This window comes from Aulonocara stuartgranti (genome assembly GCF_965226115.1).
Source record: "Aulonocara stuartgranti genome assembly, chromosome: 17".
Taxonomy (NCBI): domain Eukaryota; kingdom Metazoa; phylum Chordata; class Actinopteri; order Cichliformes; family Cichlidae; genus Aulonocara; species Aulonocara stuartgranti.
This window is the reverse complement of record NC_138953.1, coordinates 41,219,567-41,244,272: the sequence shown is the minus strand read 5'-3', so window position 1 is coordinate 41,244,272 and position 24,706 is coordinate 41,219,567. Positions and strand designations below refer to the sequence as shown.

The window sequence follows — 24,706 nt, the reverse complement described above, 5'->3', positions numbered from 1 at the left end:
AAAAATTTCAAGTGTGCTGTGGAAACAAGTTACATTATAATCAACTGAACCTTCTCAGCCGCATCTGCAGAGTGACTCCTATGGGCAGAAATCTGTGCCATCAGAAACTGTATTTGAATAAGTTAAATTAGAATTTGAATTGCTTGGATTGAATCTGAATTGTAACTTGAATAAATGCTTTTAAAAACTGAATATGAATTATCCTAATTTGAAATTCAATTTATTGGTTTGAAAATGATCATCACTAACTTTAAATTGAATTTTATATTTTGAAAATGAATTCAATTGTTTTGAAACTGTATTTTATCAATTAAAATTTATGTTCTCAAATAATTTCAGATTCACTTCTCACCATTCAGTTTCAGTTCTACAATTCAATTTCAGTTCCAAAATCCAGTTTTTTGGGACTTACATCCGGTTCAGGTTCAAGAGTAATCGAGCGCAGATTAATAGAGCTACGTTTTACTAACGGACCGAAAGTGTTACTGACGGGAATCTACAGCATCATGAGCTGAATTAAGACTTCAGAAGTCATTCGTCATGTCAAATGACCAGCGGATAAACTCTCAGGTTGGTAATAAATGTATTACACGTATAAGAACAAGCGTCATGTTAACAAATGATAGCCGTACAGTAACTTTTATGCTTATTGTAGCTGTTAGCTAAAAACGCTAATTTAGCGTAGTTTGCCCTGGATTCAGCTTTGACAAACAAATATGATCGACTGTTTCTAGTAGAATTCCAAAGTTGTCACCCTCTCAGAGCCCTGTATGCTTCCAAAGACCCCTACAGTAGGGAAACATGCAAAACGGTGTCCAAACCTTTGTGTTTTAGCTTTATTTATGTCTTACACAGCATCCCAAGTCTTTAGCTAGCTTAATAACTTTAGCTAAAGTGAATAGTTAGTCTAATTCGTTAGTGCAGCATTACTGGATCATCTCTGTTTGAAGTGATATGATATGTGACTATCACTGTGTTTAACTACCATAATAATTCTTAGGGTGCTGAGTGCATGCTTAATTAGATTTTTTTTTTTTTAAACATACTGCTCCATTACTATGTTTGACAGGCTGAAGTTGTCGATTTAGGAGGTGACCCGACCATCTTTTACAGGTGTTCTGTGCCAGAAATGGAGTGTCCACTGAAGACTGAAGATACTGAATCTCTACACCTTGCCATTGATCCCACTTGTGCCTTCATCTAGACAAGAGACATTAACTTAACCACTCTCACATGCTCTGTACCTACATCACCTTCCCTGACAGTCGTAGCTTGGCTCATCTGAGGGTGAAATTATAAGAATGTGTTATTTTTCAAAGTGCTCTCTAGGGTTCCTAAATAAAATATGGCATTGAGGTCATTTCTTTTGAATTAATCCCTGTTCTGAAATATAAGAAATATAAGATAATAAGATGGCGCCGGTGAGGTCGGCTGCCGTCACGACTGCTCCGACCACTTTTTCTTTGTCTTTGTTTTTTAAGTTAGTTTTCAGCGTTTCTAAATCGGCAAAATCATCACCATTGGGTACATTAGGTATAACAGTGACACTCTTGTTTCTATTGGTATACAATGTACTCACAATTCGAAGTTTTTAACTCCGGATCAGAGCTGGCCGAGTGAGATCTTGAGGGAGAACAAAGGGAAGCGGTGGCGGCCTAGAGGGAAGCGAGCCGGCGTCAGGAACAGGCTGAGAGCTCGTGCACACCGCACACCTCTGCCTAGCATCCTGCTCGCCAACGTCCAGTCACTGGAGAACAAGCTTGACGACCTCAGGGCCAGGGTAAAGTTCCAGAGAGACATTCGGGACTGCAATCTCCTCTGCTTCACCGAGACATGGCTGAACCCAGCGGTGCCGGACCACGCCATCCAGCCGGCCGAGTTCTTCTCGGTTCACCGCATGGACAGGACACGGGACTCGGGGAAGTCAAGGGGAGGCGGCGTGTGTTTAATGGTGAACAACAACTGGTGCAACAGTGCGAACGTTGTTCCTCTCACACGCTCCTGCACACCAAATCTGGAACTACTGTCCATCATCTGTTGTCCTTTTTATCTACCTCGGGAATTTACATCGGTCATTATAAGTGCCGTTTATATTCCACCACAAGCGGACACGGTCACCGCCTTATGCGAGCTGCATGAGGCACTCACACAGCACCAGACACAACACCGGGACGCTGCGCTTATTGTGACGGGGGACTTTAATAGCGCCAACCTCAAACGCGCAGCGCCGAACTTTTATCAACACATCACCTGCCCCACCAGGGGTGAAAGGACACTGGACCACTGCTACACTACGGTCAAGGACGGCTACAAGGCACAATCCCGCCCTCCGTTTGGCAAATCTGATCACGCCGCCATCTTCCTCATGCCAAAATACAAACAAAGGCTGAAACAGGAAGTTCCGGTTCAGAGGAAGGTCGCGCGCTGGACGGATCAATCGGTGGCCGCGTTACAGGACGCACTCGATGACGCAGACTGGGGCATGTTCAGAAACAGCTCCGATGATGATGTCAACGTGTTTACGGAAGCGGTTGTGGGATTCATCAGGAAACTAGTGGATGATACCGTGGAGACAAAGACTATCACAACGTTTCCCAACCAGAAGCCGTGGGTGGATAAAACCATCCGCGACGCTCTGAGATCCCGCACCGCTGCCTACAACACGGGACTCACGACGGGGGACATGGACCCGTACAAAGCCGCGTCATATAACGTGCGGAGGGCGGTGAAAGAGGCGAAGCAGCGCTACGGGAGGAAACTAGAGTCACAACTCCAACAGAGTGACTCTAGGAGCCTGTGGCGGGGACTAAGGACAATAACGGACTATAAAGCACCAACAACCGGTATGACGAACGCGGCCGTGACTCTGGCAGACGAGCTAAACACTTTCTATGCTCGCTTCGAGGCTGCAGCTAAGGACTCCAACAATGCTAGTGCTAGCGGCGCTAACGGCTGCAGACAGGAAGATACTGCCAGCACCGGAAACGTGCTCGTCATCTCCGAGCATGAAGTAAGGAGAGCCTTCAAAAGAGTGAACACCAGGAAAGCAGCAGGACCAGACGGCATCCCAGGTCGTATCCTAAGAGACTGCGCATACCAGCTAGCTCCTGTGTTCACTGAGATATTCAACATCTCTTTATCTCAGTCGGTCATCCCCACATGCTTCAAAGAGTCCATCATTGTTCCTGTCCCGAAGAAACCCCACCCTGCTTCTCTCAATGACTATCGCCCTGTAGCCCTCACCTCAGTAGTGATGAAGTGCTTTGAACGCCTGGTCAGAGACTTCATCATTTCTTCACTACCAGACACACTGGACCCACTACAGTTCGCTTACCGTCCAAATCGTTCCACAGACGATGCCATCTCTCATCTCCTCCACACATCACTCACCCACTTGGACACTAGAAGGGGGAATTATGTTAAAATGCTCTTCATAGACTACAGCTCTGCATTTAACACCATAATTCCCTCCACACTCACCACCAAGCTGGAGCATCTGGGACTCAGCTCATCTATGTGTCAGTGGATCTCCAACTTCCTAACTGGCAGACCACAGGCAGTAAGGATGGGCGGACATGTCTCAGCCTCCACCACTCTCAGCACTGGAGCCCCCCAGGGGTGTGTTCTGAGCCCCCTGCTGTACTCTTTGTACACATATGACTGTGTGGCCACTACCAGCTCCACCACCATCATCAAGTTTGCTGACGACACCGTCGTGGTGGGCCTGATCTCTGATAACAACGAGACGGCCTACCTGAAGGAGATTAGGAATCTGGAGAACTGGTGCCAGAGGAACAACCTCCTTCTAAACGTCAGTAAGACAAAGGAGCTGATAGTGGACTTCAGCACTAAGCAGGAGAGGAACTACCAGACCCCTGTCATCAACGAGTGCCCAGTGGAGAGAGTGGACAGCTTCAAATACCTCGGAGTTCACATCACGCAGGACCTGTCATGGTCCTGTCACATCAACACCATGGTGAAAAAGGCCCGACAGCGTCTCTTTTACTTGTGCACCATAGAGAGCATCCTGGCGGGAAACATCTTAACCTGGTTCGGGAACAGCACCATGCAGGACAGACGAGCTCTACAGAGGGTTGTGCGATCAGCTGAGCGCACCATCCGCTCCGAGCTCCCTGACCTGCACTCAATCTACAGCAGGCGGTGCTGGACCAAGGCCAGGAAGATGGTGAAGGACCTCAGCCATCCCAACAACAGACTGTTCTCTCTGCTGAGGTCAGGAAAGCGATTCCGCTCCCTGAAGACCAACACAGAGAGACTGAGGAGGAGCTTCTTCCCGCAGGCGATACGGTCTCTCAATCACACCACCACACAATACTGACCCACACATATAGTTCTTACACACACACTGGACATTCTGGACATTGTTTTCACTTCATCACTTAAATCACTTTAAGCATATTTGCACTGCACAAGACATAATGTGGATTGCACAACACTGGACATTATATTCTTCATTTCCAGTTAATACTTGTACAGCTGCTGTTATTGTGTATATATTTATTTATATTTCTTCATACATTCTTATATAGTTCTATATTGTGTATTTTGTTGTACAGTTATTTTATTTTCAACTTTAATTTATATATTTTATCTTATTCTTTCCCAGTTAAAATTACCCTTCATTCTAATTTGTGTTGTACAGTTATTTCATTTTTAACCTTAATTTATATTTTATTCCTCCCTAGTTAAATTTACCCTTTTTAATTTTTCATATTTATTTCCTATCTTATTCATAGCCTTTTCCTTTTTTGTTTTCTTTAGGTCACGAGCAGTTGTCCAAGCATTTCACTACATATCGTACTGTGTATGACTGTGTACGTGACAAATAAAATTTGAATTTGAATTTGAATTTGAATTTGAATTTTGAATTTGAATTTGAATTTGAACCTCTCCTGGTTTTAATGGCACTTTGGATTTCCTTACTTTCTGTTCCACTCCCAACCCCAAATAGATGCTGGCAAGCTGACACAGTAACATGGAAGAGGGAAAGAAGTTGGAAAGGACAACTACAAATAAACCTAATGCCTAACAATGAAAAATGTAAAATAAGAACAATAATAATAATAATACTAAAGGTAAAGGATAAAGTAACAAGTTTTGAGTTTTTTGTTTATTCCAAATGATCATCCAGATGTCTGTGACATGTGATGACAAACAACATAATAGAAGGCCTTTGTCATCACATGCTTAAACTCATATATTTTTGCATGAACAGGCAGTCAGACATGCTGTAACTGTGGGGTAGTGTCATGTAATTAATATATTCTTAGTGCTTATTTTCTTATTATAATGTTTAATGTATGTTAGTAATAAAAGCTTGTAAAGCAAGGCCACTTTTGACTCGTAAACTAAGGGCTCAGCCAGACTGAAAACAGGAAGTTAGTGTAGAGCAGGGGTGTCAAACTCAATTGCACAGGGGGCGAAAACTCAAGGCACACTTTAGGTCGCGGGCCAAACAAGATAAACATTTATTGAACACACTAAAACAATGTTTTTTAATAAAAACAGACAGGAATATTATTCCAGATTAAATAAACTTAAAAAAATAAACTTTAACTTTAAATATTTTGCTCTTCATAAAAATATATCCTGTCAAAATTATGCAAGTTAGAAATATGAACATGCTGCCAAAAACCCCAGAAAAAATAAATGAAAGCAAATTCAAGCTGGGCGTTGCTTCAGGAATGGAACTAATAAACTGTGCGGGCCATTCTGTGTCGTACTTTCCCTTGAGTGTGTCATTACACTGCAGAACCAAAACCAGCAAAAACCATAAATCAACAACCCCTCCCAGGTCACAGTCCCAAAGTCAGACCGCGCATCCCGCAGCGGTGCAAAAAGAACAAAAACAAAAACGCCACAAAACAGTCTCAGGCGGCCCATCACTACAACAAAAGAGTTTCAGTGGCCTACCTCGGGTCCCGTGACGGCAGTGGGACGCTTTAGACGGCCGACCTCGAGTCCAGTGGGGGCAGCGTTACAGCTCCGGCAGGCAGCCATGGATCCGGCAGCAGCAGCAAAACTGTTCTGGGGGCCTGCCACTGATCCAGTGGCAGTGGAGCTGCAGCTCCAGTGGCTTGCCACGCGTCCAGAGGTGGCGGCGCTGTACCTCCTGCAGCCTGCCACAGGTCCGGCAGTAGCGGCGAAACGGTTCCAGTGGCCTTCCTCGGGTCCAGTGGCGGCGGCGCTGCTCCTCCAGCGGCTTACTCCGGGCCTCGTGGCGGCGGCGCTGCTCCTCCGGCGGCTTGCCCCGGGTCCGACGGCAACGGCACTGCTCCGGTGAGCAACAGCTAGGAGTGGCACATGGCCTATGAAGCACTGGTCGCTGACGTGGGCGGTGTGAAGGGCGTGCTAGACGTGGGCGGTGTGGAGGGCGCGCTAGACGTGGGTGGCGTGGAGGGCGCAGAGTTCAGGAGTCTGACAGCTGTGGGGAAGAAGCTGTTCCGGTACCTGGTGGTCTTAGTCCGGAGGCTCCTGTAGCGCCTCCCAGAGGGCAGGAGGGTGAAGAGTCCATGTGATGGGTGACTGGGGTCTTTGATGATTTTCCCAGCCCTTTTCAGACACCGCTTCCTGTAGATGTCTTTTATGGCAGGAAGTGGTGCTCTGGCGATGCGCTGGGCAGTTTTCACGACCCTCTGCAACGCCTTCCGGTCCGAGGCAGAGCAGTTCCCGTACCAGTTCCCGTACCCTGTTGTAGGGCAGGGATAGCTCAGTAGGTAGAGTGGCGGCCCCATGATCGGAAGGTCGGGGGTTCGATTCCCCTGAACAGCTACCCTGAGGTACCCCTGAGCAAGGTACCGTCCCTACACACTGCTCCCCGGGCGCCCAATGGCTGCCCACTGTTTCACTGAGTGAATGGGTTAAATGCAGAGAGGGATTTTCCCCACGGGGACAAATAAAGTACACTTCTTTCTTTCTTATACAGTTGGTCAGGATGCTCTCGATGGTGCAGCGATAGAAGTTCACCAGGATGTCTGAGGACAGGTGGTTCTTCCTCAGAGTCCTCAAGAAGAAGAGGCACAGGTGAGCGTGGACGTCCAGATGAGATCCTCGGAGATGTGGACTCCCAGGAACTTGAAGCTGCTCACACGCTCCACAGCTGTCCCCTTAATGTAGATGGGTGGATGTGGGTCAGCGTTCCTCCTGTAGTCCACGATGAGCTCCTTGGTCTTCTCGGTGTTGAGCAGCAGGTTGTTTGTGTCGCACCACTCAGCCAGACGATCTACCTCCTCCCAGTAGGCGGTCTCATCGTTGTCACTGATGAGGCCAATCACCGTGGTGTCATCTGCAAACTTAATGATGGTGTTGGAACCATCAGCAGGTCTGCAGTCGTGGGTGAAGAGGGAGTAGAGGAAAGGGCTCATCACACAGCCTTGTGGTACACCGGTGTTCATTGTGATTGTAGATGAGCAGCGGTTATCCAGCCGGACATGTTGGGGGCGGTTGGTCAGGAAGTCCAGTAACCATTTGCAGATGAGGGAACTGATGCCCAGGTCTGTCAGTTTCCTGATGAGTTGTGAGGGGAGGATTGTATTGAATGCTGAACTGAAGTCTATAAACAGCATTCTGGCGTAGGTGTTGTTGTTGTCCAGGTGTGAGAGGACAGAGTGCAGTGCGATGGAGACTGCATCCTCTGTGCTCCTGTTCTGGCGGTATGCGAATTAGTGGGGGTCCAGGGTGGGGGGGAGACAGGATTTGAAGTGTGCTAGGACCAGCTGCCCTAAGCACTTAGTGATGATGGGGGTGAGGGCTACTGGGCGGTAGTCATTGAGGCTAGATGGGTTGGAGTTTTTGGGTGTCGGGACGATGGAGGTGGATTTGAAGCAGGCCGGTACCACAGCGTGGGCCAAGGACAGATTGAATATGTCTGTCAGCACTCCTGTAAGCTCCCCAGAACACGCTCTGAGAACACGCCCGGGGATGCCATCAGGGCCTGCAGCCTTGTGGACATTGATCCTGCTCAGCACCGCTCCTACATCGGTGGGGGAGAGAGTCAGAGGTTGGTGGTTTGGCGTCATGTCTGCTTTGGTTGTGATTGTGGGGTTCCCTCGCTCAAAACGAGCATAAAAGTTGTTGAGCTCGTTGAGGAAGGAGACATCAGAGGATACGGGGGAGGGTTTGGTGGTCCTGTAGTCTGTAATGGTCTGGAGTTCTTGCCACCTGCATCGGGGGTTGGAGTTAGAGAAGTGTTCTTCTACCTTCTTTTTGTAATGGTGTTTGGCTTTTTTGATACCCTTCTTTAGATTAGCCCTGGGCGTAGGCATGTGCATCTCCTGACCTAAAGGCGGTGTTGCGGGCCTTCAGATCATTACATGCTCCATTTTTAGGACTTTACCACACAGCGTTTCCTGGTGTATGAAGCAGTGATATGCTGCTAACTCACCGGTACAGTGATCCTGCATCTTTACTTGCATCCTGCTGACTTGTCCGCTTTTTTCACCGCACAACACCGGCGCTCCATCTGTTGTAAGTCCAACAAGTTTGTCCCAGGGCAGTTTCATGTCGGTTACACTTTGACATACGTTTTAAAAAATGTCTTTTCCTGTCGTTGTCCCGTGCATCGATTTAATGTTCAATATTTCCTCTCCACGGATGAAGATGACCAGCTGTGCAATGTCCATCATGTCTATACTTTCATCCACAGACAGTATGCAATGAACTTTTTGCTTCTTTCACACAACTGTGTTCTTAAATCAGTGGCCATCTCACAAACCCGATCAGCAATCGTATTTCTCCTCAGGCTCACATTTGCCAAAATCTGCGTTTTGTCTGGACACAAGACGTCGCACAGCTTCATCATGCAGCCCTTCAGAGTGGTACCGGGCTGATTTGGCTCCTCTACTACAATAAAACTTGCTTTCACAACACCTGCACTTTGTGATTTTGCTCTGGTGCAAAAACTCTGCTGAAATGTCAGATTCTTCTTTAGCTCGTCTACTTTCTGTAGTTTCTGCTCTGCATTTAGGTTTTTCAGCTTATCCTGACATTTTGTCTCATAGTGCCGTCTAAAATTAAATTCCTTCATTACAGCCACATTAGCTCCACTAATAAGACACACGGGTTTACCAGCATGTCTGTAAACATATATTCAGTCTCTGGCGCTGAAAGGCTCTGCTTTCAGAATCAACTTTTCTCTCCACCATTGTGAGCGGCGAGCTGCACAATAACAGAAGTTTGACTTGATTGACGCGGGAATGTTCCCAGTTAGCCTAGCGTTCAGCACGGAGGCTGCAGCGCTGCATTATGGGATCTGTAGTTTGTATATTATTAGCACCTCATATCGCCGGGTCATGCATAACAATAATAGTACATCTATATAAAATGATCTCGCGGGCCGGATATAAATGTCCGCCGGGCCGGATGTGGCCCGCGGGCCTTGACTTTGACACGTGGTGTAGAGCTATACAAGCATATAAATAAAAACAGGACACCCAGACAAAAAGAGGAACTAGTAACATGAAACTATGTGTGACGTGTAAAGGACCAAAATAACACCTATATGAGACACATTTTTAAATTCTAATGTTAGAGTTTCTGCAACTGGCTTTTGGGGCTGTGCAGGGCTCTCTCTTCCAGAAGATGATTGAATAAAGAAATATAAATGTTTTGACCACTCTGAGTCGGGTTTTCTCTGTTCTATCATGGGGATCAAAGAATAGGGTTTAGGGTGCTCTCAGTGCTCGGGCCCTAATAAACGGAGCAAATACAATAGGGCCTTCACACGCTCAGTGCTCGGGCCCTAATAATGATAATACTACTAATAATAATAATTAATAATAAACGGAGCAGATACAATAGGGCCTTCGCACTCTCAGTGCTCGGGCCCTAAAAATGTTATGACATTTTTTAACACAAAATGCAATGGCATGAAAATCTCAAAAATAAATTTTTCATTTACAGTCGGACAGAAAACCAATAAATGCTTAAACTGAAACAACGCTTCAAAAGCATACAAGGCAAACGGAAGTTAAATCATACAGAATACAGAAAAAATTACAAAAATAAACGTGGCTAAAAAGTGTTTGGTTTTTAAAAAGATATTTGCAGTCAACATTTTTTGGAATTGACATTATACATAATTCCTGTTTTTATTTCCCTTCTACGACAATTTTTTGCTCTTTATTCCCATAAACTATAACTTTGCTGTTAAAAATTGAGTCTGTCATAGACACCTATGTGTTTTTTTTTAAATTCTAACTTAATTTTATTGTTTTACTCTGACTATTGTCTGTCTGTCTCTGACTCACAGTCACCTGTCTAGTTCTACACTCAGGGAGCTCCTCCACATCTGTAGCCCCTTCATCAAACGAGCCTGCCTTATCACCGGCTATGTGAGTATTTGTGTGTGCATAGCTTTGCAGTGTATATATACCGGGTAAAGTAAGCATCGAACACGTCACCAATGTTCTGTGTTAATATATTTCTAAAGGAGCTATTTACATGAATTTATCACCAAATGTTGGTAACAACCCATCAACTCCACACATTCAAAGAAATGAAACCATAGATTTCCAAGAATTAAGTTATTCCATCGCTATAATGTGGTCCACCTTTCGCGGCCTCGCTGTTTTGTGGATTTTTTGGGGGGCAATTTTCCATACTTTTTCTTCTTTTATTTTCTTTTTTTTTTTTAAACAGCCATTGTGTTCTGCATCCTGATTGGCTGTAGACAATTATCAATCAATCTTGTGCTGTGTCTCCAGAATGCATTCAGCTTGTCAAATTTATATAAATCTTCAATCACTAGCAGTGTGACTCTGAGGTGCTATACTGTATGTTTGTAAGTTTTCTCTCCAACAAACACAACACTGTTGACGAAAGATTTTGCACCATCAAAGGCTCCTATGGTAGCACCGAAAGGGCAGAGGAAGATGCTATCCATTGCACAAAAAGTTGGACTTCTGGACATGCTAGTTACCCTATTTTTTTTTGGATTAGGTGCATTAAGCAAAACAAAACAGTCAGATAAGTCAAACTTTACTCAACTCATTCCTCTTGCTTCCCCTACTCCTCATTGATTCTTTAATGATTCATTAATGTTGAATTCTCTGGCAGCTGCTCTATTCCCGTGTTGTTGGCCTGAAAACAGGGTTTGATATTTGGTTTCATTCTATAATACTGGACTTATTTTTCTACGAAGATTTGAACTTTGAGAGTTTAAACAAGACAGAAAAGTGTGAAAATGTTCATGCCTGTCTGAAAAAAGTGTATAAAGTGTGTAGTGATGGGTTTTACAGCCTTAAAACACCTATAATAATTGTAAAAAAAAGAAAGTATTGTACAGGGAAGGTGCAAAAAGCCATGGAAATTCATGGCATCAGCTGAAATCTATCAGTAATTAGAAATCAGTCCTGCCACTTAGTGCAAATGAACACCAGCTGCTTCAGTTCCAACTGATGGCCTGTAAATGGTGCGACATTACCAAGGTGTCGCACACGAAACCTCTCATGACGGGTAAAACCGCTGAGGTCTCCTATGACCTTCACAACCCTGTTGTTTCATAACATGCTGATGGCATTGTTACAGAAGAAATGATTAAACACTGAATGTCCCATTGAGCAGTGTTGGATCTATAACTGGGAAGTGGGAAGAACATTATTTCACCATAAACTGGCTGTGACCAGATCCTCCCTGCCTTGTTTCAGACAGAGGAGTGAATAGAACTATCAGTTATCCAAGAGCCAAGGAGCAGTTGTGGAGAGCTGCAGAAATACCTGGAATCCGCAGGTAATGACTGGTCTTGTTTTAAAGAAAATGATAAGTGATGCAGTCAAGTGCCTTGGCAAGTATGCACATCCACCACGCAAAAACATCCTTTAAAGTTTGTTGAGCAACATTTAAATAAGCCTGTGAAATCCCAGAAGAATGGTCTGGTAAACGTTGAACTCTGCCATAATACACGCATGTTTGCAGATCAAAAATCACCAAAAACACAACATCAAAAGAAAAGTTTGGAAGTGTGGGGCTGTTTTTCAGAATATGACACTGGCATGGTTCATATAATTGAAGAAAGGATGAATGGAAATGATTACACATAATTTATGGTTTAATGTCTTTGCGTGTGTGGTCTGGACAGGCTGTTTCCAACATTTGATGAGAATTCCATGTCACCTTTAGAAAGATATTTACTTAGAGAATTGGTGATATGTTCAATACCTTTTTGCCTGCTGTAGACTCACAATCCCTGGAAAGACTTTCGTCTAAAAAGGAGTGGCTTGCTGAGATGTTTCTCTCCTCTATCCTGCAGGTAGTGATCATCGTGTCTTTCAGGCTTTGGCTGATGGGAGGATCCATGCCGCTTTTTTCTGAACAAGACAATCCCGCCTCCTTCTCACCTCACTTTCTCACCAGGTCAGCATCACACTCAGATGGAGACAGAAGAATCTGGTATTGAACATTTTGTCCTAAAAAGTCTTCTAATATCCATATAACTTGTTTCTAACATTGAAATATTGTCCGGTAAACCATAAATACATATATATGGTTTTTATATCAGTGGTGGACGGGAGTGGAGGCCTGGCGCTACTGAACTATCTGATACACGGGGAAAAACAACTTGATGTGTCCAGGCAGCCGATTTATGCTACATCATTGATTTATGACAAGCCGCTTACAAAAATGAACAATAGGAGCGTTAACTAACCCTGATCCTGTTTGGGGTTTTTTGTGCATTGTGTTTAAGTAGCCACTAATGATAAGACTTATCATTATTGCACAAGACAGAGATTGGAAATAAATAGAAAATAAAACACTTAAGAAGACATAAAAATAAAAAAATTGATATAGGAATACTGGCACTGCAAGGAGATCAAAAGGAGGGATAAAGAAAATTAAAAATGGAAAGCAGATCAGCAAGTCATCAATAATTAAATATAAAATAATAATTAAAATTGATCAGGGAGGGCTCAGGGAGGGGCGGGGCCATCTGCTGTCATTGGTTAGGGGGGGAAGACAGGATAAAGACATGCTGTTGAAGAGAGACAGAGATTAATAACAGATATGATTCAATGCAGAGAGGTCTGTTAACACATAGTGAGTGAGAAAAGTGACTGGAAAGGAAACACCCAGTGCATCATGGGAATCCCTGGCAGCCTACGTCTATTGCAACGTAACTAAGGGAGGATTCAGGGTCACCTGTTCCAGCCCTAACTATATGCTCTCTCTTTCTAGTCAGTACTCTTGCTGCAGCATTATGGAATAATTGAAGGATTTTCATTCTGACTTCCTGATAATAATGAATTACAGCTGTCCAACCTCGAAGTAATAAATGCATGAACTAGTTTTTCAGCGTCACTCTGAGACAGGATATTTATTACATATTTGTTTAATATGTGCCTTAAGTATGTAAATGGTAAATGGCCTGTATTTGTATAGCGTTTTACTAGACCTCCCAACTCTTGAGCCACGATCGCCCATATATATATATATATACACACACACACACACACACACACACACACACACACACACACACACACACACACACACACACACTTTGGTGTCACGGTTCGATATTTTTTCGATACAAAAAAATGTTCATGCCTTTTTAATTTGTCATTTATTAAAATTATAAATATATATTTTAACTCAAAAGTACAGTTTTTAAATTTAACCCTAACCCTTGTGCGTGTTTTTTATTTTGACAGCGAATGCGCACCTGCGGACCACTTATGTGCAGCCCTGGTTATATAGCTCATCATATCGCAGCCACAGAAATGATTTTGTCCATGAAACCATAAAGCTGCACTTTCTTTTTGCCTTATAGTCTGATTTGTCATAACTTTTCTGTTTTGTGGTAAGCTTTTCTTTGGCTGTCACTTCTTCACCCTGACCAGTCTTATTTGGCTCAGCAGAACTGAAATATATATCCTGCTGCTTTTACACACTTTTTTCACACCATAGACAATTGCCTATGCACTCAGACCAAAAGGGGCTGAATAATTACGCAGACCCCACTTTGCAGTTATTTATTTGTAAAAAATGTTTGAAATCATGTATGATTTTCGTTCCACTTCTCACGTCTGCACCACTTTGTGTTGGTCTTTCATGTTACCCATGTATTTTGGATTCCATAAGGATGTACTTAGTTTTTCACAGGACCACATGAAGTCCTTTGAAAACCTTCTTTTTGGCAAGACTGTGTGTTCTCTTATTAGCACGTGTGCTCCGTGCACAGCATTTAACAGTGAATGAAATTCTCATCTGGTAAACCCTGTATACTGTAGTAAAGTTTGACATTTATTTATTATTTATTCTTATTTTTATATTGTATCTAGTTTTAATTAATGTTAATGTATCTGCATATGTTTATCAATATAAATCAATATAAAGCACCATAACCTTTTTTGTATATGAACTGGCACAAATCACTGCACATTTTGATTGACTGGTTGACTGATCAATTGTTTTATTTTGAATATGTAAATAGAAATAACAACAAGCAAGAAAATACATTGTAAATTCAAAACAACATAGAAAATAAAAATAAAGTTCCCACAAATATACCACAAAATATATATACTTAAAAAAGGAGTAGAATGAAGTTTACATTATTTAGCTGGCTGTAGCTCAGGTGGCAGAGCAGGTCAGCCACTAATCAGAAGGTCGGTGGTTCGATCCCAGGCTGCCTCGTGGCTGCATGCCAAATATCCTTGGGCAAGATACTAACCCCGTGTTTGCCTACTGGTGGTGGTCAGAGGGCCCGGTGGCGCCAGTGTCCGGCAGCCTCACCTCTGTCAGTGCGCCCCAGGGTGGCTGTGGCTACAATGTAGCTTGCCATCATTGTGTGAATGTGTGTGTGAATGACTGAATGTAGTGTGAAGCGCTTTGGGGTCCTTAGGGACTAGAAAAGCGCTATACAAATGCAGGCCATTTACCATTATTCCTACCCACTGGTGGTGTCAGCATTACTTGGAAAAATCTAAAAGAGTTGAGGTTGTAACACATTAGTGCCCATAGTTTGGAAGTATCCAAAGATGCTTTCTGCCAAAAGATTGAACCACTTTAACGTCCTAACAGGCTTTGAGGATCAAATTAATTATTACTGACATATCAAACACATTGCCTCTTGAATTTTGTAATTTATAAAAGCAGACAGCAAAGTCTGGGTGCCAAATTACTCTTTCAATTAAGAGGTGTTTTAGCCTTCAATGTCCTGTTTGTCAGTTCTCACTGTTGAGTTTTGCTGTTTTAATAGAAGCAGGTAGCTACAACAAATCTTCAGAATTAATACATGAGTCACACAGGTTTGATAATAACTGTTGTTGAGGTTTAAATTTATAATCTTAAATGCTTATATGTTGATTATATTGCTTTATATAAGAAAGGCCTAACTCTGAGTACACTCTGTGCCAAAAGTGTTGACAAGAAACGACATGGTTTTGCAGAAGCATGGTAACTGCAGTAGAAAGTGAAACCAACTAGGCTGTTCGATCGAAACTTAAAGTGTGGTGTGACGTAGAGAGCAAGTATATAAATAACTAGGCTTCCGTTTGTGCTTCAGACCTGGGGTTGTGTGTTTTGTGTTCAGGTCTCCATATCCCAGATATGTAAAATTAAAGATCATTGTTTCAGTTTGACCACTCTGAGCCCTGTGTCTTTCTTGGCCGTAAAGAACACAAAAGAACTGGGATTTAATACTGTGCTGCACTTACAAAAGGGGAGAATACAAAGACTAAATCAGAGCAAACATGAACACCAGCAGCAACTGCAGCATGACTCTTTTAAAGACGTTTAGGATTCAGTATACCATGATCTGCTATAGGTTTCTTTGACTGGGCTTTAAATGTCAGTTTATTAGATTATTCTAAATTAGTTGTAACCTTAGACAACCAAGCATCTATTATATCTTTGTCCTTTTCTTCTTTTTTCTCTAACCTCTCTCCACAGGTTTTTAACCTACTCATATTTGCTGTCCTTTAATGCCTGGTTGCTGCTGGCCCCCATTGTGCTGTGTTATGACTGGCAGGTTGGCAGCATTATGTTGGTGGAATCGCTGGGTGATGTGCGCAATGTGGCCACTATGCTGCTGGCTGTAGTGATGATTGCTTTATGCCTGCACTGCATCTTTTCACTGCAGGTAAGAACAGAAATGTAGTTCAAAAAAGCTTTAGATCACATTTCCCATGATCTCTGCTGCCTCGTGAATCTTGTCTGCCCTCAAATGTGTCATTTAAAGGGCATAAAAGTTTTTTAGGGATGAGTACAATAACCTCAGTTCTATCTGTATTTAAGAGCAGAAAATTGGAGGCCTTTATGTCTTTAAGACATTCCTGCAGTTTAACTACTCTAGTTTTCGGGTCATAAGCTGCTACTTTTTTCCCACACTGTGAACACTGCGGCTTATACTGACGTGCGGCTAATGCATATCTTTTTTCATGCGGTCAAAAACATTTTGCCTGGTAATAGTAGACCAATAAAATTGATAAGTAGTATATATACGGTATATATTTTTACCGGTTGTTAAGAGACGTTGTAATGTTGTTTGTGCACTGTTCCGTAAAAAAACCATAAGCAGCGTAATTTGTGTGTTACCAATACGTACGTATACTTACAGGTAGCCGTGTTACAGGCGCTGTTCGAGGGGAAAAAAAAGCATTTGCAGTATGTATTTTTGTATGTTACTATGTTTATATTACCTTACGGATTAAATTAAACGGTAAAAATCCTCAGGTGTAATATTTCTGTATACAAAATTAATTTTCTTTCTAAAATTACAGCATGTGGCTTTTAATTAGGTGCGCTCTGTAGTCCGGGATTTACGGTAATTGGTGTGTGTTATCTGGCTTCATGGACAGATAGAGCTGGGTGTCATCTGCATAGCAGTGTAAATGTATGCTATGTCTTCTAATGATGCTGCCTAAGGGAAGCATGTATAATGTAAACAGAATTGGTCCTAGCACTGAACCCTGTGGAACTCCATAATTAACCTCAGTGTGTGAAGAGGACTCTCCATTTACATGCACAAACTGGAGTCTATTAGATAGATATCATACAAACCACTGCAGTGCAGTACCTGTAATACCTACAGCATGTTCTAATCGCTCTAATAGGATATTATGGTCGACAGTATCGAACGCTGCACTGAGGTCTAGCAGGACAAGCACAGAGATGAGTCCACTGTCAGAGGCCATAAGAAGATAATTTGTAACCTTCACTAAAGCCATTTCTGTGCTAAAATTTGACTAACACTAACACTCAGTGATTTGTGTATTTTAGTTTTATTCTTTGATTTTTGTATGTTCTTAGTGTTTCCTGTTTTATTTTGAAAGAGTCTGTTGTGTCTTTATCTTTGTGTTTAGGTTCACTTCCCCTGTAACGTCATTGGGTTCATTTGTGTCAGCTATTTCCTTCCCCTGATTACCCCTAGTGTGTATGGCTGTATCCCAATTCAGGGTCTGCAGCCTTAACGGTCCACAAGGGCCGCGTACTCAAAGACCGCTAAGGCCGGAAGTGCGAGGCTTCTGAAATGGGACGGTCTAGCCTCCGTCGCGCTGCCCAGGTTGCCTAGCAACCATGACACTAACAGCTGGAAACGTTTCAAACAGCTTTGTTTGACAGAAATGAAGGAGAAAATATTTGTTCATTTGTTTGTTTGTTTCTACATGAGCTTTGATTAGTTGAGTATCTGAGGCTGAGACCACAGGACTGTAAAACATGATTGTTGGGCTTCATTTCTGTACTGAACAGTCATTTATGTCACGATCCTGGGTCTTATGACCCAGTGTTTTGAGTTTTGGTTCTTTTGATGTTTATAGTGTATGTTTAAGCTTATTAGGTTTCCTATGTTCATTTGCTTATTAGCTCCCCCTTGTGTTTTCAACCCCTGTGAAGTCTCCCTTTCCCTTCGTGTGTTTCATGTCTGTTGTCTTATGTTGTCATGTCTGCCTCTCATGTTTCCTGTTTTATTTTGAAGAGATCTCGTGTTTTTATATTATGGATTATGTTTTGAGTCCTTTGTTGTACTGTTTCTTGTTTCCCTAGATTTCAGTTATGGTTATCATAGGTTTAGTTCTTTGGCTTTGTAATATGGCTTCCCTGTGTTCAATGTTGTGTCTACTGTGACCTCTTTGTACCATGTTTCTGGTCCCTATAGTCTGTCTTCTCAGTTGCTGTTAAGTTTGCATGTTTAGAGTTCAGTCAGTGTGTTTCCTGTTTTACTTTGAAGGTCCATGTCTCATGTGAGTGTTTCTAGCTTTGCTTCCCTTGTCTCGTCCATGCCTGATTACTCCCAGCTGTGCTCTCCTTCTGTGTCTCATTCCCTCGTTATCCCTCTGTGTATTTAAGCCCTGTGTTTCTCTTTGTCAGTGTCGTAGTCTCCCTCATGGCTGTGTTTCCCTGTGTGTTAGTTATCCATGTCCCAGTTTAGTTTTCCATGCCATTCTGCAATAAAGCAGCTTTTTGAGTTTAATTTCGTTGTCGTGAGTTTTGCGTTTGGGTCCTTCTCCTGCCTGTACACAGCCGAAACATGACAGAAGACTACGACCATTACATGGACCCAGCAGACAGTGAGCTGTATGAGCGCCAGGAGGCAGCCCTCGCCCAGCTGGAGGAGGAGCTCCGCTGGAAGCCGTGGCGCGCTCCGGATTTTGAGCACATATTCCGCGGAACTCGGCTGGCTTTTGGAGGTCCCCGAAGTTGCCAAAAGCCTCCGCCTGTTGCCCCGGTGGGAGGTGGGAGTGCTCTGTTTTTCTTCGGATGCTCACGCTCCAGCCTCTGCCTTGCCGTCCCGCACGTCAGAGGCTCAACTGTATGCCCCGTCAGCTTCCTCTCCTCAGAGGAAGCGACGCTCACGCCGCCGTCACTTTTCACTTGCTGAGCAACTCCCGGTGGTGAGTTATAATGACTGCCTTTCACACATCCCACCTGAAGCCATAACTGAAAAGGACAATAAACTCACCCCAGACACTGTTGGAGTCTCCCTTTTGGATGATGACATAGACTGGGAAAAGTTTTTTCATTTTGCTCCCTTTGAACAGGGAGAAATCACAGACAATAAGCACTCGCCAAAGGCTGTAAATGCTGTTAAAGGAAAAACTGAGCAATGTCACCAGGTCTAAAACACTCAGTTCAGGTTCTGTCAGTTCAGGTTTTGTCAAGTCTGGTTCAGTCATCCCCAAGTCAGCTCACTCTAAGACTGTTAACCCGAGGACGTCAAAACCTGCTAAAACAAAGACTGAAAAACATTGTGGGAAAAATGCTAAGTTCATTTTTGATAGGTCTGTTTTTGTCGACCCGGTACATATTAACCCTAAGCCTGCCAATTCTAAGACTGTTTTTTCTGAGCCTGCTCCTTTGCCTGCTCGTGTTCCTGCTCCTGGGGCAGCTCGGGCCCAGCGTGCCCCTTCACCCGTACCAGTTCCTCGGGTGAGGGAGACTGAGGTCCAGTTGGTCCCTGCTCTGGTTTCCAGGCCAGCTGAGGCTCTGTCAGTTTCTGCACCCGTACCAGCTCCTCGGGTGAGAAGGGCAGTTGCCCAGCCGTTGCCGGTGCCTGTCCCGGCTTCCAGGGTGAGGGGGGCTGTGAACCAGTCCACCCCTGCACCCATGCCGGTCCCCAGGGTGAGGTCAGCCAGGATACAGCCCGTCTCCGCACCCGTACCTACTCCTCGGGTGGGAGCGGCTAGTGTCCGGCAGGTGCCTGCACCAGTTCTTGTTTCTGCTGAAGGCTCAGGCAACCCCCCCCCCCCCCAGCAGTCCTCCCTGTGTTCCAGAGGCTCAGGAGAGTTCAGTCCACAACCATCGCCACCATCACTACTGCATGCTTTTCAGTCTATAGCTCAGTCATTAGCTCTGTTAGCAGCCCAGTCCATAGTTCATTTTCCTGTGTTTCCGTTAGCTCAGCCATTAGCCCACTGTGCAGCTCAGCCAGCTCCCCAGTGTTTAGCTCAGTCATTTGTTCCATCACCCGCTCAGCCTTCTGTTCAGCCAGTAGTCTCTGCACCTACTGGTCCTGCCACTGCTTCAGCTGGAGGGCCCGAGGAGCCCGTCCAGCCTCATGCCACGTCAGCTGGAGGGCCCGAGGAGCCCGTCCAGCCTCATGCCACGTCAGCTGGGGGTTCAGGAGAACCGCACCAGCCTCATGCCTCGTCAGCTGGAGGGCCCAAGGAGGCCGTCCAGCAACCTTCCTCGTCCGCTGGGGGTTCTGGCGAGCCCGTCCAGCCACCTGTCTCCGCTGGAGGGTCCGAGGGGCCCGTTCAGCCTCCTGTCTCCGCTGGAGGGTCCGAGGGGCCCGTTCAGCCTCATGCCACGTCAGCTGGGGTTTCAGGAGAACCGCACCAGCCACCTGTCTCCGCTGGAGGGTCCGAGGGGCCCGTTCAGCCTCCTGTCTCCGCTGGAGGGTCCGAGGGGCCCGTTCAGCCTCCTGTCTCCGCTGGAGGGTCCGAGGGGCCCGTTCAGCCACCAGCTGCTCCACCAGCAGCCTCATCCACGTTTGCAGCAGCCGTGTCTTCACCCACGCCAGCTGCGGCCTCCGTGTCTCCGCCCACGCAGTCGCCTGGTCCAGCTTCGGCTTCGGCTTCATCAGCGTCGCCTGGTCCAGCTTCATCCGAGTCGTCATCCTCGTCTGGTCCGGCCTCGGCCTCTGCTTCAGCGTCGCCTGGTCCGGCTTCTGCGTCTGCTTCGCCTGGTCCTGTGGCTGTTATGCCACCGCCCAGGCCACGTTCTGCACCTCGGAATTACCGGCCACTCTCCGGGCCACCAGCTGGACGTCATCGCCGTCGAGGTCGGCCGCCGGAACTGTTTCTACGCCGCTGCCGTCCGCACGGTTGGCCCCCGGAACTGTTTGACCATGAACTCCTGTGCCGTCGGCCTCCGGGCCGGCCCCCTGATCAAATGAACTATGAATTTCTGGACCGTCACCCTCCGGGTCGGCCCCCTGAGGAGTTATGAACTGTTCCCTGCGCTCCTGTGCTTTTGATGGACATTTTATTTGTGTTTCCATTCACTCACTGTCAAGGCCTCTGTTATTCCACACCATACTCATCATAGTTTTCAGTTTTTCACAGTTTCATAGTAGTTCATAGCCTGTACTCAGTTTAGTTGTCTTTTTCTGTTTTTCTTCTTAGCGTTTTTGTTTTTTGCCTTCATTCAGCCCTAATAAAGGCTCACTCTGTCTCCTGCAGTGTCTGCTCTTGGGTCCATTTAAAAAATACCTTGGTGCACCACACCGTGGCAAATTTTTTCCTCTGCAGATGATCACTTAGCCTTTGAAATAAAGGGAAGGTTGGAAATTGTGAATGTACACATATAAGTTTTTCTCAAACATTTTGTATTTAATTCACTGGAATTTAAGTGACAGAGACGGTCCTACTTCACTGTCTGGAGAACAAGTCTGGTACAAACAACATGAATTCAAGTTCAAATGTTGTTTGTACCACACTGCTTTCAGAACTGCACGTGATCATTTGCAGCTAGCGGGTTGTTAATGTTAACTGCAGTAAACTGTACCGCCTAATAGAACAGGGCGATATGGCCAAAAATATTTATCACGATATATATTTGAAAATTTGTGATAACGATATAACTGACGATATAATTGATGCGAGACAAAATACAACTCCACAACATTACTAGCGCAAAAAGACAACCTTCCATTTATTTTCACTTAAACAAGAAGCTGGTTTTTATGTACATTAAAGCTTTATAAAAATGTAACAGTGCAAATGCAAATTCCTTGCTGAAAGTTTAACCAAAAGGCATTTCCAGTGAAAATGGGCTGACATATCCTGAGCATAACCATGTATAATATCCACTGAAGTTAAAAAGAGGTGCTTTGCAACATTAAACTGCAGTGTGCAGTACGTATTTTTCGGACCATAAAGTGCACAGGATTATAAGGCACATTAAGCGAAACAAAGCAGTCAGATAAATCAAACTTTATTAAACTCATTCTTCTTGCTTCCTCCACTTCTGTACCATTGATTCATTAATGTTGAATTCTCTGGCAGCTGCTCTATTCCCATGTTGTTGCAGTATATTAATGACTAACCTCGTATTGTGGATGGATTATCTCAGTTGTTCTCCTGACTGAAGATTGGTCCTTTTACAGCATCCTGCCATGCGATTGCATTTGTCTCTAACCATGAGGAACCTTAACGTTAACTTTTATAAGTGGAAAAGTGTTAGTGTTCGTCCTCCAGCTTCACTGTTTATGTTATGCTAACATAGCTGTGTCGCTAGCGATCACGTAGCACATGATTATATACCAGCTAGCCCAACTTCAGTAACCCTACAAACGTCACTGCTGTTTAGTTTCCTGTCTTCATTTATGTTGGAAGTGATAGCAGAGCTGTACGTTTGATTTTTTTCAGAAATCTCTCAGTCAAAACATGCAATATCATGTTTAGGTAACTAGCGAAACTAGCGAGCTAACTTCCGCTAGCTTCCTGCTAACTTCTAACTCCGTTAAATGTAATAAATTTTGTTTTCATGGATGCCTGGAAGTTAAACTTCATAGTTACACCTGGTAAAGCAGCAATGCTGATTGTTTTATTAAAGATGAAAGAATTTAGACAGTTTTTAACTCTCAGTGATGCTGCAGTGTTCGTTTGAACTGAGGAGTACGGAGTTTAGGACCCAGATTACTCCCAGATTTAAGAGCATCTTAGTCCGACAATAACGACGGCCGCTTGCATGTTCTGCAAAAAAATGTGCTTTGTCGTGTATTTGACGGACAAACACCAAACCAGTTCCACATCACTGAAGTTGCACCATTTGTACAAACCAATTCTGGTTCATCTGTTTCACTCAACAATCGGCCATGTGCGTATGAAAACAAAGGCACTGTGCATGCGCGTTTCACTCATATTCTATCGCGATATTTCATTTTCCTATCGTTGCCTAACATTATACCGGTATTACCGTGAACGGTATAATATGGCCCAGCCCTACCGCCTAACAATATATTTGCACAATTAAAAGTTTGACAGTTTAACTGTTACTTAGCTTCTATAGATGTACGGATAGGTATCAGTGGATTTATACTGACACTGAAGTAAACAGTGATGTTCCTCAGCAAGTCCTAAGGAAATCTTTTTTTCCTCCAGTTTAAATTTGTGGATAACTGACATGCTGACAATGGAGCTAATCTTCAGGAGGTGATATGTTTCATGAGTTTTAAATTGTGTGTATTGTGTTTGTCTTGGTAGACGTTTGTTGACTTTTGGTCCCATTTTGTAGTAACTCAGCCTTACAGATATATTCTTCTCTTCCACCTCCTCAGAAACAGTGGATTATGATCTGATACGTCTGCTCTTCCTTTCTTTCACCCTTTGATTCTATGCCGGTCTTCAGTGTTGATAAATAAATAGTCTGTTCTCAAGTGTATTTGATGTGTTATTGAGTAATGTACATAGTTTTTCTGCCAAATGAATAAACTTCTCACACATGGTGTTTGAAGCTTCTTCACTTGGAACTTTTTGGTTTGATTTGTTTGCTGTGACTGTGCTCATCTCTCTCTCTTTTTCCACAGAGGCGAGACAGTAGGGAGGTGTTGGTGGGATTGTTGTTTCTGGTGTTTCCCTTCATTCCTGCCAGTAACCTGTTCTTTAGGGTTGGATTTGTCGTGGCTGAAAGGGTTCTCTACATGCCGAGGTGAGTGCGTGTCAGACTATTGGCAATTGATTACTAATTGCACAGCTCTACATCTGATGTTTGTTTGCTTTAAAAAACAATGATATCTTTTTGTGGAGATGGTTTGCCTTGGTCTAATAAATTACCTTTGACACAATGTGATATTCAATAATAATAATAACTATTATTATTGTTATTATGATGATTATTATTACCTCTTAAGCATTATTTAGCTTTTCAAAAATAAGCCACAAAAAGCTCAATTAGAATTTGTATGTTAGGAAAACAAAAATAATAAATCACAGATTTAAGCTTTAGCCTTAATGTAAACATATTCTAGCATTTCTCATCTTACCTGACAAACCAAGTGCTCTGTCACGGGACCGAGTGGTCTGTACTGAACTGAACTCAGGCGCAGAAACCCAGAACAGAGACGAGACAGCAGGTGGTTTAACAATATTTTATTAGACTTAAGCTCTGTAAATGTGGCAAGGACAAAAGCAATAAAACGTAGAGCTTGGCGCGGCCTGGAAAAAGTGGCTAGGGGAATGCAGAACTAGGGCGAGGAAACGGGGCCTAAGATGCAGACTGGAGCTGGGCAGGAAACAGTCATATTGCAGTAGGGGAGACAGAGTGTTGAGAGGGGGGGTGACGAGAATCCAGGGGAGCTGAATGGCGTGGAAAGGCTGACCTGAGATCCGGTGTCTTCAGATGGAGTGTGATGGCGGGCAGGCAGGTGAGGCATAGAGTGATTTTCAGAATGATGGTATCCTGAGTCCGAAGGGAGAGCACGAGCCAAGACAAATCCAGGAAATGGGTCGATGACAAACTGGCGTTAAATGAATGTCAGCATGTGGCTTAAATCACTCTGGCTTGATTGCCTGCAATTGGCTCCAGGTGTGCAGGAGCTGGAGGAGGTGGCCCTGTCCAGGGGCGGATCCCAGGTAGGTTCAGGAGCCTCATGGAAATTCCAGCCATGACATGCTCTTTGTCCTTCACCTGTATTCGTCTTTTTCTTCTGGCCTGTTAGTACTTTTTTCAGAAGGACTTTGAATCCAAATGGTTTTTTAAACTTATATTTGGAAAAAAACAAGCAAACCAAAAACTACTTTTCAGC

General features: G+C 44.1%; 1 protein-coding gene across 3 annotated transcripts in view; it reads left to right on the top strand.

Moving 5' to 3' along the window:
* Positions 1–24,706, top strand: part of tmtc1 (transmembrane O-mannosyltransferase targeting cadherins 1) — an 84,525-nt gene that overhangs the window by 24,232 nt on the left and 35,587 nt on the right. For 2 of the 3 annotated variants that reach the window (XM_082510376.1, XM_082510374.1), the window contains exons 5-8: positions 10,271–10,352; positions 12,269–12,408; positions 15,910–16,099; positions 23,489–23,610. In XM_082510376.1, the coding sequence (XP_082366502.1) occupies positions 10,271–10,352; positions 12,269–12,408; positions 15,910–16,099; positions 23,489–23,610 (534 nt within the window). The remainder of the gene's footprint in view (positions 1–10,270; positions 10,353–12,268; positions 12,409–15,909; positions 16,100–23,488; positions 23,611–24,706) is intronic. The other variant, XM_082510375.1, reaches the window with a different exon arrangement.